Below are 19,445 nucleotides of genomic sequence, written 5' to 3'. Positions count from 1 at the left end.
CCCCTTGGCTCCCCTCCGCAATCCTACAGCCAACCCCCCCCCCCCCCCGCAGCCCTACAGCCCCGGCCTCCCCTCCGCAGCCCCGGCTCCCCTCCGCAATCCTACAGCCAACCCCCACCCTCCGCAGCCCCGGCCCCCCCTCCGCAATCTTACAGCCAACCCCCCCGCAGCCCCGGCTCTCTCCCCCCCCCGCAATCCTACAGCCCTCGCAGCCCCGGCTCCCCTCCGCAATCTTACAGCCAACCGCCCCCCGCAGCCCCGGCTCTCCCCCCCTCCCGCAATCCTACAGCCCCCCGCAGCCCCGGCTCTCCCCCCCTCGCAATCCTACAGCCCCCCGCAGCCCCGGCTCTCCCCCCCCCGCAATCCTACAGCCCCCCGCAGCCCCGGCTCTCCCCCCCCCCGCAATCCTACAGCCCCCCGCAGCCCCGGCTCCCCACAATCCGACAGCCCCTCCCCCCAGCAGCCCCGGCTCCCTAGGGGCGCTTCCTTACCCCCCCCCCCGGTCTTTCTGACGCGCCGTCGCCCTGCTCGGAGAACGCGTCTCCCGCGCGCCGCGAACACTGAGCACGGCCCCCCCCAGCCGGGGCCCCCCGCCCCACGAGCCCCCCGCCGGGGCAGCCAGGCAGGGCTGGGGCGGACTCACACCCACCGGCGCGCGCCAGGGGCGGGGACCCGCCCGGCTCGGTCCGACGCGGGCCCGGATCGCCCGCCCCGACTCGGGCCGCGCAGAGCCTGAGGCGAGCGGCCGGGCCCCGCCCTCTGGGCGCCGCCGCCGCGCCGCGCCCCGCCCCGCTGAGCCCGCGCGCCGCGCCCCCCCCGCTGAGCCCGCGCGCCGCGCGCCGCCCCGCCCCCCGATGAGCCCGCGCGCCGCGCCCCGCCCCCCGCGCTGAGCCCGCGCGCCCCTTCCCGCCCCGCCCTCTGAGCGCCGCCGCCGCGCGCCCCGCCCCGCCCAGCCCACTGAGCCCGCGCGCCCCGCCCCGCCCTCTGAGCGCCGCCGCCGCGCGCCCCGCCCCCCCAGCTGGGCCCGCGCGCGGTCGGGGGGGGGAGCGGGAGGACGGCAGGAGGCGGAGCCATGGTCGGGCCGCGCTCTCAGCTCGAGTGGGGGCGGGGCTGCGCAGGCCCAGTAGATGCGGAACTCGGAGCGCGGGGGGCGCGCGGGGCGCTGGCTGCAGGGCTCCGGCAGGCGGCGCTGCGGAGAGGTGCGAGGCGGTTCCCCCCTCCCGGGCTGCGCGGGGGAGGGGCGCTCTGGGGGCATGGGGGAGGGGCGCTCTGGGGGCGAGGGGTGCATGGGGGAGGGGCGCTCTCGGGGCGAGGGCTGACGCTCTTAGAGGGGGGGTGCGTGGGGCGAGGAGGGGCGCTCTGGGGGCGAGGGGTGCATGGGGGATGGGGTGCTCTAGGGGTGAAGGGGTGCATGGGGCTCCCTTGGAGGGAGGGGTGCATGAGGGAGGGGAGCTCTAGGGGTGAGGGGGTGGCACTCTGAGAGGGAGGGGTGCATGGGGCAAGGAGGGGTGCTCTTGGGGTGAGGGGATGCAGAGGTGTGGGGCTCTGAGGGAGCGGTGCGTGGGGCTCTCTTGGAGGGAGGGGCGCTCTAGGGGTGGGGGTGCTCTTAGAGGGGGGGTGCTCTTGGGGCACGGGGGTGACACTCTGAGAGGGAGGGGTGTATGGGGCAAGGAGGGGTGCATGGGGGGAGGTGCTCTCAGTGTGGCCCTGCGACTGCCTGGCTTCCACATTGGGCCCCTTTGGCTCTGCTCACAAGTAACATTTGTGTTTGCTTACAGGAGCTGGCAGGCAAGAGAACCAGCCCCTACTCCTAGCTGGCCAGTAGCCGTAGTCAGCCCCTAGGAGTCCTCATGTCACGACCCAGCTCCCCTGAGGGCCGAGCCAGGAGCTCCAGCCCCGCTGCAGATCAGGTCTCAGCAGGGAACGCCCTGTGGGCAGACGTCAGGGCATTGCTGCCCAGCACTAAGAAAGACCTGAAACTGGACTTCAGCGAGAAAGTGGAGGAAAGTGTCATCTCACTGCTCCAGCAAGCTAGAGACCTCCTCTATGGAGCTGGAAGCCTCTGCTCTGGAGGCACAAGGGAAACCTGCTTACAAGTCAGTGAAATAATAATAGATTACTCTTGGGAAAAGCTTAATATTGGGACTTGGAGAGATGTGGACAAGGACTGGCGACGAGTCTATTCTTATGGCTGCCTCTTCAAAGTGCTGTGTATGTGCAGTGAGCAAGGCACCATAGCAGATACCATTCGCGTCTGTGACATGGGACTGCTGATGGGAGCATCCATATTGGATAACATCCTGGTTAGGATAATTAATGTCCTTCAGAAGCATCTAACGTATGGGAAACGGTCTGCTGAAGAAGACACAAAGGAGTCACGTAGAAAGGTAGCAGTTCTCAGTGTTCTTGTCCACCACTGTATTACCTACAGAGAGAATGGGAACTGGTATTCCAGCAAATAACTAGATCCCAAAATCCAGACTGGGTCAAGAAGCCACTGACCTTGGGGGGTAAATCATGTAACTGGGCCTCTCTCGTTCTTGGGTAAAAGCAGAGATCTCAGGCAATACAAATGAGATGAGCTTTACAGAGGCAGAAGATGATGCTTTTATGCAATCATTCCTCTTTTTTTGTTTTTGTTTCCATTATTACATGGAACTTTTCATCCTGTTTTCTCAGTTTATTTGCAGATCTAAAGGTATTCTGTCCCATTTTTTATCTACTTCTTGCTTATATCATCCTCTGGTTTCCCAATTAATGGAAGGCCTCTATCACACTTTTGTGGTACCTTCCATTCAAGGATCTCAGTCAAAAGATCTTACAAACATGAATGAATTGATCCTTGCAGGCCCTATAAATGAGAAAAATCACCATTCTGTGCCTCAGTTTCTCCATCTGTAAAATGGATATGTGATGTGCCAGAGGTCACGCAGTGAGTCAGTGGCAAAGACAGGAAAAAGTGTCTCTAGGTTCCCCATCCTGGGATTCACAAAATCACTCTTTCTGCATACACAGAACTACTTTGATACACTGTAGGAGCTGCCACTTGCAGCAGCTCTCAGTGCAGCTTGGAGAATTTCCTGTTCATTTTACTTTTTTTTAATTTGGTGACCCACTGAAATCTCTCTTCCTTTTCTGCTTTTGTTCCTATTCCATATCCTGCTGCCGAGAAAAGAACTGATGATTCCAGCCTCCATAAGTCAGTCTACCACTACTAATTGTGCGATTTTTGTGAGACGCTGTAGGCTGTTCCATTGACATGCAACACAAAGAGGCAGGGCAGGCAATACAAAGGAGAGGTCAGCTTCCCCCCACACTCACCAGTATGCCTGAGGGAAGCTGTAAATCTGGCTTCTCCATCCATATGCGCTTAGGACATAAGAGCAGTTTTACTTTAGACTCCTGGGCATTTTGGGAAGTCTTTGCAGGTTGGAGGAGTGCTGAGGATTTTATCCCCGTTCTGCTTAAGAACATAAGAACGGCCATACTGGGTCAGAGCAAAGGTCCATCTAACCCAGTATCCTGCCTTCCAGTAGTGGCTAATGCCAGGTGCCCCAGAGGGAAAAAACAGACAGGGAATCATCAAGTGATCCATCCCCTGTCGCCCATTCCCAGCTTCTGGCAAACAGGCTAGAAACACATCCCTGTCCGTCCTGGCTAATAGCCATTGATGGACCTATCCTCCATGAATTTATCTAGTTCTTTTTTGAATCCTGTTGTAGTCTTGGCCTTCACAACATCCTCTGGCAAGAAGTTCCACAGGTTGATGGTCGCTTTTCCCTGTTTATGTTACACCCTCAGTTCAAGTGATTTCAGCATCTGCTTTGCTGGGAGAGAGTAACACTGTTTTTTAACATACATGTTTTCTGATGTAGTAAAGGGCAGGTTACTTTGTTGTGCTAAAAAATCCCTGTGTTTCAGAAAATCCGGAATGACCACACTACCGTTCCATCAGTAAAATCAGAAGAAGTTATTCCACGGCTTCACTGCCCTTCTCTAGAGCATTTCAGAGAAAATTATATGATTCCACAAAAGCCTGTCATCCTGGAGGGTATTGTTGACCACTGGCCATGTATGAAGAAATGGAGGTGAGGACAAGAGCTTAAAAACGGCATCGTCTCTTGCCCTGATTAAGCAAGCAGGTTTTCTGCACCAGTTAACTAAGCCCAGAACAATGTATGCCTCTGTAAGGTATGAAATGCCAGTTCCAGTGATTTCTGCTAGGAGCATCATCTTGCTGCATAATTTGCTCTACTTCTGAAATATTTTTCATTGCTAATAGTACTTGGGTTGCAACAGATCCATTTCAGAAACTTGCATCCTAATAGATTTGCCTTGCTAATGACAGAATAATAGAAATCAGATGTTGGAAGAGAGCTGGTTTGTCATCCATGCCATCTTTTCGGAAGCCAATGCAGGGAACCTCTCTTTGATGCATTTTCTAGTGCTATACATCGGAGCTGGGCATATATTGCCAAAGATTCTCGTGGTTATTTACTTGAATTTGCCTCAGCCACATCTCTTCTTTCTGCAAGCATTCACACAATCAAGATTTACTGAGAAATATTTGATGAAAGTGAATTTCAAAGTTGCATGTCCAAGAATTATTGGAAATGAAATTTTTCATTTACAAGCACAAATATTAACACTGGAAGTGCTTGCAGGCTCAGCCTAATGATATCATGTGACTTACCTTAACATTCAACTAAGCAATGCACCTAAAATTTCAATATTGTGTAGTGAATATTTGTAGCCAAAAGCACATGATTAATCTATAGGGTAAAATAAATTTACAAAAAACTCTCAAATGAATTTGAGGAAACCCTCACCTGCTTGCTGCTATTCCACAACCACAATAGAAGCTATGTTCACTGAATAAATCGTGGTTCATTATTCACTCAGTACTTTTATAAACCCTTTTTCTCTTCTCAAAGATGTTTTCAAATAGGAAATAGGGGTTTTTTAACTGAAGAAAAAATGTGGTATTAAGATGCATACAACCTCACTGTTCATTCCTTTGCTGCCTGCATCCTTGGTCTCTTTGGTTGGCTGGCTTTTGAGAGCAGAGGCTTTCTCTGCATATTAGTCTTGTAAATCGCCTACCAGACTTCAGGTGCTGTGTAAATAGAAAATAATTAATAATAATATTCCGAGCAATGCAGCTTCCACCTCTCCTCTTAGGGATACTCTTTCTGGCAAATGGCATGTAAACAACACTTCCTGAGACACCCATCAGGCACGAGCGGCGCGTCCGATAGGCTGGGGACGGCTGTGCCCCCCACAAACAGCCCCGCATGGCCCCACCCACACTTATCCCCGAAGCCCCCTCCCACTTGCCCTTTCCCCCTTGGCCCCAGCCCAGACAGGCTAATCCTCGTCAGTGCTGCTGGGGCCACCCAGCACTGGGGGCATGGGGGCTGGAAGCACTGGGGTGCCCACTCTGTGGTTGGGACTGGGGGGGGGCCATGTGCCGCCCACCCTGCGCTCGGGGTGGGGGGGGTGCCCGCCTTCCCTGCACTGGGGGGACTGTGCACTGCCTGCCCGCCCTGCACTCAGGGGCAGGCGGGGTCCATGCGCTGCCCACCTGGTGCTTGGGGTGGGGGGGCTCTGGTTGGGGAAGGGGACTAGGGCTGCAGGGGAGGGCGGGGCCAGCTAGGGGCTAGCCTCTCCCAGCCTGCGGTTCACCCTCAGCCCGTGCCATCAGGTCAATTCTCCACTGGATGTTTCCATAATCTTCTTAGTCGGGGCAAAGGACAAAGGCAGCTGCTCTGTGACGCTAATGTTCTTTGTTCACAAATCCCTCTCAGAAAATGGATTTCCCATCTGACATCCAAACCAGGAAAAATAATGAAAACGTTAGAGCAAAGATTGAAAATAATGGAACCTGCTTTCTTCTAGTCTGGATTATCTCCGTCAAATCGCCGGCTGCCGCACAGTCCCTGTAGAAGTGGGTTCCCGGTATACCGATGAGGAATGGTCTCAGACACTCATGATTGTCAATGACTTCATTGATCAATATATCGTGAACAAGGTCTGTTACTTCCACATTGTTTTGTCTCCAGACAAAGTCTGGTATTGGACTGGGGAATTCTGTCTTAGACACACTTGGCAAAGAATATTAGAACAGAGAGCTGCTTGCAGAATACCTGACACCAGAGGTCCCAAACTGTGCAGCACGCCCCCTAGGGGGGCATGGAGGGACGTTTGGGGCCCAGGATAGCCCCCATGTTGGGGGCGGGGAGCGCCACGCAGCTGCTGGCCCCGACTGCCAGCCCCATGCCCGTCCGAGGCCTCGCCCCTGTCCCCAGCTGTGGCTCCAGCCTCAGCCTTCTTACCTCTGTCCGTTACAGGGGGAGGAAGGGGGGTGGACAGGGGTAAAGAGGGGCGCGAGGTAAAAAATTTGGGGACAGCTGCCTTATGTGAGTCATGGTACCTGAAATTCAGGAATTGGAAGCGCCCCAGTTTGCACCAGTGACTCGCTTTCTCCTTATCTAGATGTTAATGTGCAGCAACTGGAATTTTAGGAGCTTTTCTAGGCATTGAGCAGGTGACTTAAGATCACCCCTCTTCTGGGAAGCCCCATGTTACATATAGATTGATCTGTGTGTGACTATCAGTGAGACTATCAATGAACAATCTAAAACTTTGCCTGTTTAAAGGGTGAATCCCTGGCCATAGGGGGGATTTTAGAGGCCTTCTGGTTTTGATCGTTGCACAGATTCCATCAGGAGACTCATCCCATGACTGTTCTTTGTGCTCTTTGCAGCATATTTGCTCCTCCACTTTCCCATGAGTCTTGTATGCGACTCACTGAAACTGTGGGGATGTTAGTGTGACTCGAAAACAAACTCCCCCCTTGGTTATATTCACTGATATTACAGATAACATGGGTGTGGAGCTGTAGAGGCCTCATCCTGCTATTGCACAGATCGCCGCTCTGAAGCTTCTGTTACAGGTGAAACAAGGACTCTAGAAAATTTCTCACCATTTCTTCCCCTTTTTTGCCCTCCATTTCTGGAGCAGTCATTCTGTCCCAGATGGTGACTATATCCCCCTGGCCTGACCCAGTCTAGTGAAGGCCAGGAGCCTCAGACCAAGCCCCATAGTCACCAGTACTGTTCCTCTAATTGATTCTGGTGCTTTGTGAGATCTCATAAGATCCAATTTCACTGCAACCTGTAACAAGGGATATGAAGAAATGGGACATCAGGTTAGATACTAAACATCCCTGCACTGTGGCACAAGCATCAGGATCAGAAGTCTCTGAGCTGGCAGGACCACATGGCATCATATCTCTAGCAAAAGGAGCATTTACAGCCAAAATAGTCAGTTATTATTCAGTTGACTCGAGCATTTTGGAATAAATTATGCCAGTAATTGACTTTATTTATAAGTAACTTCCATAAATGTGAAGCCAGACCCTATAAATCATTATTCATTCTCTTTCTCTCTCCTGTAATTCCAGAATAGCATTGGATACCTTGCCCAGCATCAGCTTTTTGATCAGGTAAATCTAAAAATGAATATTTTTTTCAGCTTGCTGTAGAGACAAGGCAATGTCTTTTACTGGGTCAACTTCTGTTGGTGAGGGCTAGTCTACACTAAGAGTGCTACATCAGCACAATTACACCGCTGTAGCGTGTCTGGTGACGACGCTTGCCAACGGGAGAGACCTCTCCTGTCAGCATAATAAATCCACTTCCATGAGAGGCAATAGCTGTCCTGCCGACATAGCGCTGTCCACACTGGCGCTTAGGTCGGTGTAACTTAGGTTGCTCGGGGGGTGGCTTATTCACACCCCAACACCGGCTCCACCCCTTCTGCCCGCAGGCAGAGCCCCAAGACCCACTACCCCACCCGCCTCAGCCAGAGGAGCCCCAGGCTGACCAAAGCCCTTAGGTCTCCCCACGCCTGCCTGGAGGAATCCCAGGCCAGCTGCAGCCGCGATGCGCCTCCCCAGCCCAGAGCCCAAGCCACCTGGGGAAAAGTGTCTCTCTATTCCAGAAGAAGCTTTTGATATGCCCCATGCAGGTTCAGGGGTGGCTGAGCAGGCAGTATGAGCTATTCAGCTATTCAGGAGTCCAGGGAGGTCACTGATGAACCCAAAAAGCTGAATAGCTCATACCGCCTGCTCAGCCACCCCTGAACCTGCATGGGGCATAATCAATCAAAAGCTTCCCCCCAGACCCCCGCAGCCAGAGGTCTGGTGGCTGCAGCAGCACCATGGAAGGCAGAGACTCCCCTGGCCTATTATACCTGCTGCCCATGCCCCTGAGTGATATGTTGTACTGAAGTAAATGGTAGTGTAGACCTGGCCTTAGAGAGACACACTTTTGCGCCACACAGAGCTCTTGTTCAGGTCTGGCAAAGGAACTCCTGGCATCAGAGCAAAATGCAAGATGGGACAGATTGTTTAGCATAAGTAGCTAGCACATGCTGTAAGGCAGTGGTTCTCAACCTGGGGTCCGGGCCCCACTGGTTTCAGGGGGTCTGCCAAGCCGGGCCAGCATTACACAGTAATCCCACAGTATTCTTGCCAGCAAGTTAAAGAAGTATGGGCTGGATGAATGGACTATAAGGTGGATAGAAAGCTGGCTAGATTGTCGGGCTCAACGGGTAGTGATCAATGGCTCCGTGTCTAGTTGGCAGCCGGTATCAAGAGGAGTGCCCCAAGGGTCGGTCCTCAGGCCGGTTTTGTTCAATATCTTCATAAATGATCTGGAGGATGGCGTGGATTGCACCCTCAGCAAGTTTGCAGAGGACACTAAACTGGGAGGAGAGGTAGATACGCTGGAAGGTAGTGATAGGATACAGAGGGACCTAGACAAATTGGAGGATTGGGCCAAAAGAAATCTGATGAGGTTCAACAAGGACAAGTGCAGAGTCCTGCACTTAGGACGGAAGAATCCCATGCACCGCTACAGACTAGGGACCGAATGGCTAGGCAGCAGTTCTGCAGAAAAGGACCTAGGGGTGACAGTGGACAAGAAGCTGGATATGAGTCAACAGTGTGCCCTTGTTGCCAAGAAGGCCAATGGCATTTTGGGATGTATAAGTAGGGGCATTGCCAGCAGATCGAGGGACGTGATCGTTCCCCTCTATTCGACACTGGTGAGGTCTCATCTGGAGTACCGTGTCCAGTTTTGGGCCCCACACTACAAGAAGGATGTGGAAAAATTGGAGAGAGTCCAGCGAAGGGCAACAAAAATGATTAGGGGACTGGAACACATGACTTATGAGAAGAGGCTGAGGGAACTGGGGATGTTTAGTCTGCAGAAGAGAAGAATGAGGGGGGATTTGATAGCTGCTTTCAACTACCTGAGAGGTGGTTCCAAAGAGGATGGTTCTAGACTATTCTCAGTGGTAGAAGATGACAGGACAAGGAGTAATGGTCTCAAGTTGCAGTGGGGGAGGTTTAGGTTGGATATTAGGAAAAACTTTTTCACTAGGAGGGTGTTGAAACACTGGAATGCGTTACGTAGGGAGGTGGTGGAATCTCCTTCCTTAGAAGTTTTTAAAGTCAGGCTAGACAAAGCCCTGGCTGGGATGATTTAATTGGGGATTGGTCCTGCTTTGAGCAGGGGGTTGGACTAGATGACCTCCTGAGGTCCCTTCCAACCCTGATATTCTATGATTCTATGAAATGCACCACGAAACCAATGATATATCTGAGATGCATCCATGATATTTTCATCCTCTGGACACATGACAAACTCCCTCATAGATTTCCACCACAACTTCAACAACCACCACCCATCCATCAGACTCTCTCTGGAATACCTCCACACTATCAACTTCCTGGACACTATGATTAGCTTTAATAATTGAATCCTATAGGTAACCATATACAAGAACATAAGGATGGCTCTACTGGGTCAGACCAAAGGTCCAGCTAGCCCAGTATCCTGTCTTCCCACAGTGGCCAGTGCCAGGTGCCCTAGAGGGAATGAACACAACAGGGAATCGTCAAGTGATCCATCCCCTGTCACCCATTCCCAGCTTCTGGCAAACAGAGGCTAGGGACACCATTCCTGCCCATCCTAGCTAATAGCCATTGATGGACCTAGAGATAAACCAAGAAACCACTGGATCACCCCACATACCTTCACAGATCCAGTAAAAAGAAAAGGAGGACTTGTGGCACCTTAGAGACTAACAGATTTATTAGAGCATAAGCTTTTGTGAGCTACAGCTCATTTCATTGGATGCATCGGAACTGTAGCTCACGAAAGCTTATGCTCTAATAAATCTGTTAGTCTCTAAGGTGCCACAAGTACTCCTTTTCTTTTTACGGATACAGACTAACACGGCTGCTACTCTGAAACAGATCCAGTAATCACTCCAAACACACCAAGATATCTGTTATCGACAGCCAGACACTCAGATACCACGGAACATGCTCTGAGGAGAATGTCTCGGATACACACCTTAACACACTCAAAACCACCTTCACCAAACAAGGACACTCAACCAGAGAAGTAGATCGCATCATGGAATGGGCCACCCAAATACCCTGAGAGAACCTGCTTCAGTACAGAAATAAAAACCCCTCTGAACGCACACCCCTATTTGTCACCTACCACCCCACACTGGAACCCATTCTGGATATCATCAAACAACTACAACCCATACTTGATGAGGACCCCATCCTCAAAGAAATCTCTCCTGAACCCCCTCTTCTGGCCTTGCACCCCCCAACCTCTCCAAGTTCATCATCAGATGCAAGCTCCCCACAGACCAGGACACACCAAATCAAAGCAGCACCAGACCCTGCCAGAACAACAGATGCAAAACCTGCAGACATATCTCAATTGCTACAATGATCAAGACCCCTCTGAACACATCATTCAAGATCCATGGATCCGACACACACCCCCACAAGCTCCAGGGCACTAAATGCTCCCAAAACAATAAACCAGACAATCACAGCGCTCTCGACTGAAGTCACAGGAAAATGATAAAAGACAAAACCACCCTATCACCTGGGGGTGAACACTTTTCACAAAGGGATCATTCTGTATCTTACCTCTCAGTCTTCAGCCTCAAAGGAAACCTGCACAACACCTTCTAAAGATGAGCCTGGGAGCTTAAATTCATTACTCTGCGAGACACCAAAAATCATGGACTGACAGAGACACTGGATTTATGGCTTATTACAACAAGCTGTAACCCGCAAGCCCCCTCTTTTTGTCCTATGACTGCAGAGGTGTTAACAAGCCACTCTACCCTAAGTAGTCCCTTATAACAGGGGTTCTCAACCTTTCTCTTTCTAAGGCCTCCCCAACGTGCTATAAAGATTCCATGGCCTGTCTGTGCTACAACAGTTGTTTTTCTGCATGTAAAAGCAAGGGCCAGTGTTAGTGGATAGCAAGCAGGGCATTTGCCTGGGGTCCCATGCTACAGGGGGCCCTGTGAAGCTAAGTTGCTCAGGCTTCAGCTTCAACCCCCGATGGTGGGGCTTTGGCTTTCTGCCCTGGGTCCCCAGCAAGTGTATCATAGAATCATAGAATATCAGGGTTGGAAGGGACCTCAGGAGGTCATCTAGTCCAACCCCCTGCTCAAAGCAAGACCGATCCGCAATTAAATCATCCCAGCCAGGGCTTTGTCAAGCCTGACCTTAAAAATTTCTAAGGAAGGAGATTCCACCACCTCCCTAGGTAACGCATTCCAGTGTTTCAACACCCTCCTAGTGAAAAAGTTTTTCCTAATATCCAACCTAAATCTCCCCCACTGCAACTTGAGACCATTACTCCTCGTTCTGTCATCTGCTACCACTGAGAACAGTCTAGAGCCATCCTCTTTGGAACCCCCTTTCAAGGGCACACTGTTGACTCATATCCAGCTTCTCGTCCACTGTAACCCCTAGGTCCTTTTCCGCAGAACTGCTGCCGAGCCATTCGGTCCCTAGTCTGTAGCGGTGCATTGGATTCTTCCGTCCTAAGTGCAGGACCCTGCACTTATCCTTGTTGAACCTCATCAGATTTCTTTTGGCCCAATCCTCCAATTTGTCTAGGTCCCTCTGTATCCTATCCCTGCCCTCCCGCGTATCTACCACTCCTCCTAGTTTAGTATCATCCGCAAATTTGCTGAGGGTGCAATCCACACCATCCTCCAGATCATTTATGAAGATATTGAACAAAACCGGCCCCAATTTGTCCAGAAATTCTTCTTCAAGGTGGCCCATGAAGAGGTTGGCATATTGGGGAGCCATCCTAGTACCCATGGCTGTTCCAACGGTATGGACAAAGTGTTGTTGAATGTAAAATGGTTCTGGGTGAGGCAGAAATGGATGAGTTTGGCTATGTGTTTGCGGTGGATCTTTGAGTGTTGTCCATTGTCTTGTAAATGTTTGAGGCAGGCAGCAATGGTGTCATTGTGAGGGATGTTGGCATATAAGGAAATGACATCCATGATGACAGCCATCCAACACAAAAACAAAAAGTGGAACAGGCCACACAAATACCCTGAGAGAACCTGCTTCAATACAGAAATAAAATGCCTTCGGACTGAACACCCCTAGTTGTTCCCTACCACCCCACACTGGAAACCATGTGGGGTATCATCAGACAACTACAACCCACACTCAATAGGGACCCCATCCTTTGCAGTGAATACTGTTGCAAAGAATTCATTTTACTTCTCTGCAAGGGCCTTATCTTCCTGGAGTACTCCTTTAGCACCTTGATCGTCCAGTGGCCCCATTGATTGTTTGGCAGGCTTCCTGCTTCTCATGAACTTACAAAAAGTGTTTGCTGTTGGTTCTTGCATTTTTTGCCAGTTGCTCTTCAAATTCTTTTTTGGCATGCCTGATTATACCTCTACACTTGATTTGCCAGAGTTTATGCTCCTTTCTATTTTCCTCAGTAGGATTTGACTTACAATTTTTAAAGAACACCTTTTTGTCTCTAAATGCCTCTGTCACTCTGCTGCGTAGCCAGGTGACATTTTTTGGGTCGTCTTGATGGTGGGGGGGTTTTGGGAGGGGCAGGGTTATATATTTAGTGTGAGCCTCAATTATGGTGTTTGTAAATAGTTTCTGTGTAGTTGGCAGGCATTTCAGTCTTGTGACTGTTCCTTTTAATTTCCATTTAACTAGCGTCTTCATTTTTGTGTAAATCCCCTTTTTGAAGTTAGTATGTTTCTTTGGTATTTCCTCCCTGCAAGGATATTACATTTGATTACATTATGGTCACTGTTACCAAGCGGTTCAAGTATATTCAGCTTTTGGACCAGACCCTATGTTCCACTTAAGGCTAAATCAGGAATTGCCTCTCCCCTGCTGAGTTATAGGACTGGCTGCTCCAAGAAGTAGTCATTAATGGCATCTAAAAAGTTTATCTCTGCATCCCTTCCTGAGGTGACAATATAGGAATAGTTGAAATCCCCCATTATTATTGGGGTTTCTGTTTTTATAGCCTCTCTAATCTCCCTGGTGATTTCACAATCACCATCCTGGTCAGGTGGTCAGTAGTATATTCCTACTGCTATACTCTTACTATTCAAGCGTGGAATTTCTACCCCTAGAGATTATGTGGTACAGTTTGATTCATTTAAGATTTTTTAGTATATTTGACTCTACTTTCTTTCACATATAGTGCCACCACCCACACCAGTGCAACCTATTCTGTCATTTCTGTATATTGTGTCCCATTGATTGTCATCGTTGCACCAAGTTTCTGTGATGCCTGTTACATCAATATCCTCATTTAAACCAGGCACTCAAGTTCACACGTCTTGATACTTAGACTTGTAGCATTTATTTACGAGTATTTATAAAACGTTTCGATATTTAGTTGTTTGCCTTTGTGTAATGTAATTGAATGGGACTCTTTGTCCTTTGACTGGTTTTCTTCAGATCTAACTGTACTTTTTATCAACTTCTATCCCATCCTCTTTATTAGGATATAGAGTATCCTCTTTAATAAATCCTCCACTAAGGAAGGTCTCTGTCCAAACCATGTGGTCCTCTGCACCTGTCAGCTTTCCGCCAGCACATGGGTCATACTGAGAATCTCAGTTGCAGCCTGGACACTGTTAGTTGGAAGGAGACTCTGTATTCTCCTCCATAATGTTTTACGATTTCCCACCTACACCGTAACTTGAAGGGATAGGGAGGGTCTGTAACTCTACCCTGGATCCATCCTGTTTAGCATGCTGGTACCTTTGCAGTAGTGAGAAAATCCAGTCTTTGTAATGCTTTGTGACCATGTCATGTCGCTTGTGTGTGTGCGGATGTAACTGGAGCAGCAGTTCTGCCCCCAGGAAATAAACCTATCGGAAATTTGGGCAGGGAACAGTCTGCAAGCAGTCGGTTCAGCCACAGCACAGTAGGCAAAAGGCTTCATTTCATCATCTCCTCCCTGTGCATTCAGATACACAGCACGGGTAGCCGTCTGCAGTAGTGTCACCTAGCGACCCCCCTGTGCTACAGTCTCCTTTACAATGATCTTTCTCTGCTCTTGGCGAGACTAGACAAGAGGGTTGGAATGACTCTAGATTGTGTATTGATTTAAAGTAAGTCAGGGATCACTTTCTGTTGCTGATCACATGTCCGTGATCATTGTCACCACTGCGGGACAGCTGAATCCGCTTCTGAAACTCCAGCGACTGTGGCCCCACTTCTAGGGGCTCCTGTCCGTACTCTACCCATCTTCAGAAAGTAAACTGTTCTTCTCTCCACTTGTGCAGTTACTTCTGAACCTTCCTTCCAGTTAGCTAGAAGGGAGATTTGTCTGGTGAGGGGTTTATGCTGGGGTGACGTAAGGGTCAGACTGAAGGATGGGGAGAAGGGATTAATTTCATAGGTCAAGAGCAATCTGCTCCTCTGCCAAGCCACATGCATTACCACTATTCTGACTCATTCTTGTAATTCTCATTCCACCGTTTCCTCTACCTCCTCTATTTTGGCTTCCTTCATCTTGTCATGTCTCCACTTACATTGTAAGCTCTCTGGTCAGGAACACTGTCTGTGTCTGTACAGTGCCAAGCAGCATGGTATCTTGATCCTGAGTGCAGCCTTTGCATGCTATCACTATTCAAATAACTAGTGAGCAGGTCTCAGCCCATGAGTAAAGACACTTCTAACAATTATGCCAGAGGGAGGAGGTGGGAACAGGGGAAGAAGGAAAAAGGATTTTTTTTATTGTTGCTATTTAATTATAACTGAAAAGAGTAGATTAAATATGTTAATTTTATTTCAGAGTTCTATTAAGATGCAAAAGATTTTAATAAAGAACTTGATCAGCATGCTATTAGCATAGTCAATTCACAAATAAAACAATATTTTCATTAGTGTTTCTTACTGTGTTTTGAGTTTAACTGCTAAAGAAGAAAATTTCTCTGCAGAATTAAAAAAATTCCCATAGATTTTAGCTTTACAGTACAGTAGTTTGGGGACATTTCCTACAGATCGTGGCCCTACTCTTCTGATGACTCTGTTGAACAACCCAACCTTTGTGGTTTATTTAACCAGCTGGTTTATAATTTTGGAAATATGATTTACATGGGCTGTCTCACTTCTCTCCATTGTATTGATCTGAGTGCCATTGTCCGCACCTTGAGAGGCCTGGTCTTCTATTCTGGACATGCTGTCCATATTTACACTGCTCTGCGTGTCAGCCCATGCACGCTTTCATTGTGTACTTTTACATAAGAACCTAAGAAGGGCCACCCTGGGTCAGACCTAAGGTCCATCTAGCCAGTATCCTGTCTTCACAATGCCAGGTGCCCCAGAGGGAATTAATAGAATTGGCAATCATCAAGTGATCCATCCACTGCCGTCCAGTACCAGCTCCTGGCCTAAACAGAGGCTAGGGACACCATCCCTGCCCCATCTTGGCTAATAGCTGTTGATGGATTTACTTAGTTCTTTTTTGAACCCTGTTATAGTCTTGGCCTTCACAGCATCCTCTGGCAAAGAGTTCCACAGGTTGGCTGTGCGTTGTGTGAAGAAATACTTCCTTTTGTTTGTTTTAAACCTGCTGCCTGTTAATTTCATTTGGTGAAATTAATTTCATTTCTGCATTGTTGTTGGTTACTGGGAGTAGATCCCAGAACTGAAGCAGGATATTTGCATCCCTGATTACTGCAGCCTGGGGGAAGGGGAAGAAGATGACATCACCATTAATGCTTGGTTTGGCCCAGAGGGAACCATCTCACCTCTTCATCAAGATCCACAGCAAAATTTATTAGTCCAGGTCTGTACTCTGTTTTTTTAATGATTGTATAACCCAAGTGTAACTTTAACAATACAGCTAGAACGTACATAAGTACTAGAGATGAGGGTAGCTGAAGGCTCGATTGATAAGAGTGGCATGTGTGAATAGTTTATCATGTCTCTGATGTGCTCATCACCTCAGTAGTTTATTATGTCACCTGATGTGCACATCTCAGCATCTGACAGACGTTAACAGATTTATGCTGTCAATGCCCAGTGAGGTGGGGAAGTATTATTTAGCTCCATTTTACATGTGAGGAACCCAGGCACAGAAAGGAGATGTGAGTTTCCCACGGTCACATCTGCAGTCCATGGCAGAGTTGGGAAGAACCCATTTCTCCAGATTCCCTGCATGGGGCATTATCCATAAAGCCTTCCTTCTCCTCTCTAGGGTGCAGCAGAGTTTTGGGTGAATATATAGCACAAGGGCAAACAACACCATCAGCCCTGATTATCTTATGAAATAGCTTTTTGTACTTCCATGAAAATTCAGAGTTTAAACTGTGTTCTCACCCTAGCCAAATTAGTGCTGTTCTCAGATAAATGAAAGACTATTGCTGGTAGGTTTATTAACGTTTACATTACAGAAGCACCCAGAGGCTCCGATCAGGATTGAGGCTACTTTGTACTAGCATGGCACAAACATATGAAGATTGCCTGCCTAGAGTTTACAATTTAAGATGTTCAACTGTGAGTTTGTTTACAGGCTGGAGCCCTGCGTTGCTCTTTTCTCTCCTTCAGACTCTTAACAGACACCTCAGTCAATGCACGAAGACAAATACAGCTATTCCATTCTTTCACATTGCTTTCAGCTGAGCCGTATAACTGAGGCCCTGGCTATTTGTGCTTGTTAATAAGAAGGGGTGTTAGCCCTATTTACCTAAGTACACTACATTTCAATTAGAGATTGTATTCTTTATCGCTTACTTTTCTAAGAATGGCTATTTAGAATTGCCGTGCAGTTACACAGCTGCCATGCTCCACCCAGAGGTGACTGTGACTGCATTTTGCTAGGAAGAATTCCCTAACGTATACAGTTTCTAAAGCATGCTGGGATCTTTCTGGAGGAAAGGCCTTGCATAGGGTAGTGTTATTAGGGAAAATCTGGATGCCTTGTGACACTTGTGCCTTGAGAAGAGGAGATTCTCAGTCAGTGAATGGGGAGTGGAGTATTGTGGGCAGCAGGGGATCTCACAGCCCATTTTAGTTCAGCTGCTTCTCTTTTCCTAGGGTTACCTAAGGCCTGGCTATGAGTGGTTTGGAATGGCGCTGCAGATTGGTGGTGCTTTCCAGGCCCAAGGAGTGTTGTGTCAGCTCTTGATCAGTCAGAATGCCAGACTCTTCCTGTTGTTTCAGTGTGACAGATACAGTAACTGAGGAAGACCTGACCCCCACTCATTTAATCACTTCTGATCCTTTGGGAAATCCTGAATCATGGTATCAACAACTCTGACCAGTCTGTCCATGGTGATATATGGAGGCAATAACATAGTCAAGAAGGTGCCAGTGCCTGGAGCCAGGGTTTCTCACTTTGTCTAAAGCTGGTATTCGTGATGACCAGGCCATGCTCTATGCATTTGCTCAAGAGGAGGATGCCATTGGAACTTGAGATCGGAAGGGTGTCCGCATCACAAGGGCCATGCGTGGAACCAATAACTGTTGGACAGACCATCACCTTGTTAGATCCATCACGAATTTCCAGATCGCCTCAAGGCATCGTAAGCAAGCAAAATCAATATGAAAGAAATTCAATGTCAAGTCTCTTCAAGATATAGTGACTCAGGAGAAACTCCAAGAAAGGTTTGACATCATACCTACAGTTGATGATGATGAAAATTTCTGGAAGTGATTAAAGGCTGCCATTCTCTCGACATGTGCTGAGTCCATTGACTATGTCACCTGCCATCACCAAGATTGGTTTGATGAGAATGATGCTGAAATTCAGGGCCTGCTCAACCAGAAAATAAAAGCTCATTGCATATGGCAAAACGACATATCACATCAAGAGAAGAAAGAGTCATACGAGCAACTCCAGGATGAAGCCCAAAGGAAAAATCCATCACATCAAAAACAAGTGGTGGTGAGAAAAAGCCAAGAAGATTGAGCTTTGCGCTCATAAACATGACATGAGGAGACTTTTCAGGCAGTAAGGGCCATTTACAGTCCATGCTCCCATACTCCTACACCACTCTGAGCCCAAGATGGGTCAATGTATTTTAAAAACAGCTAAGCCATCAAAGCCAGATGGAAGGAGCATTTTGAATCACTCCTGAATCATGAATCAACTGTTTGATGCCACTATGAATCCATACCTCAACGACATGAAAGAGAATCTCTTGCCGATCCCACCCCCCCCGTCCTTGAAGAAGTAACATGAGTCCACATACAAACCAAGAGCAACAAGGCAACAGGACCAGATGACATACCAGCTGAAGTCTACAAGTTTGGAGATGAAGTACTGGTAAAGAAGGTCCACAAACTTTTTATTCAAATCTGGTATACTGAGAAGGTTCTGGAAGACTTGAGAAATGCCAACATTGTTACAATCTTTAAGAAAGGAGATAAGTTGGAGGGTAAAAATTATCGAGGCATTGCCTTGCTATCTACAGCAGGGGAAATTCTCGCCCATATCCTCTTAAACCAATTACTTCCCTTTGCTGAGGAAATATTGCCAGAATCTCAGTGTGGTTTCAGACCATCCCGCAAGACAACCAACATGATCTTCGTTGCCTGCCAAATCCAGGAAAAGTCTCAGAAGCAAAATCAGGACCTGTACATGGCCTTCATCAGTTTGACAAAGGCCTTCAGCTCTGTCAGTGACAGCGCCTTTGTAAGGTGCTGGCCAGATTTGGCTGCCATCCCAAACATTTTTATGGTCCTAAGACTTCTTCCAGATCAGATGACTACCACCATTCTCTATAATGGCCTGGAGCCAGACCCTTTTGTCTGGTATGCAAGGATGTGTTATTGCCCTAACCGTGTTCTCTATCTATTTAGCAGTCACTTTGGTCCTCATTAAAGACAGTCTCCCGAATGGAGTTGACATTCAATACAGAATGGATGGGCAGCTTTTTACATGACCCACCACAAATCACCATTGAGGGACAGACTTTGGAGACAGTCGAGCACTTCTGCTACCTTGGTAGCGAACTCTCTCAAAATGCAAAAATCAATCGTGAGATCCAGCACAGGATCCGGGTCACAACTGCTTCCTTTGGGAAAGGGCTCC

At 48.7% G+C, this 19,445-nt stretch overlaps 1 protein-coding gene across 3 annotated transcripts in view; it reads left to right on the top strand.

The window, feature by feature from the left end:
* Positions 1–1,096: 1,096 nt before the first annotated feature.
* KDM8 (lysine demethylase 8) overlaps positions 1,097–19,445 on the top strand; it is a 28,896-nt gene continuing 10,547 nt past the window's right edge. For all 3 annotated transcript variants that reach the window (XM_074964924.1, XM_074964925.1, XM_074964923.1), the window contains exons 1-6: positions 1,097–1,199; positions 1,779–2,387; positions 3,922–4,088; positions 5,899–6,031; positions 7,466–7,507; positions 16,047–16,196. In XM_074964924.1, coding sequence (XP_074821025.1) covers positions 1,851–2,387; positions 3,922–4,088; positions 5,899–6,031; positions 7,466–7,507; positions 16,047–16,196 — 1,029 coding nt within the window. In that variant the 5' untranslated portion in view covers positions 1,097–1,199; positions 1,779–1,850. The remainder of the gene's footprint in view (positions 1,200–1,778; positions 2,388–3,921; positions 4,089–5,898; positions 6,032–7,465; positions 7,508–16,046; positions 16,197–19,445) is intronic.

The sequence above is a fragment of the Natator depressus genome, chromosome 10 (assembly GCF_965152275.1).
Source record: "Natator depressus isolate rNatDep1 chromosome 10, rNatDep2.hap1, whole genome shotgun sequence".
Taxonomy (NCBI): Eukaryota; Metazoa; Chordata; order Testudines; family Cheloniidae; genus Natator; species Natator depressus.
This window is presented reverse-complemented; position numbering and strand designations above follow the sequence as displayed.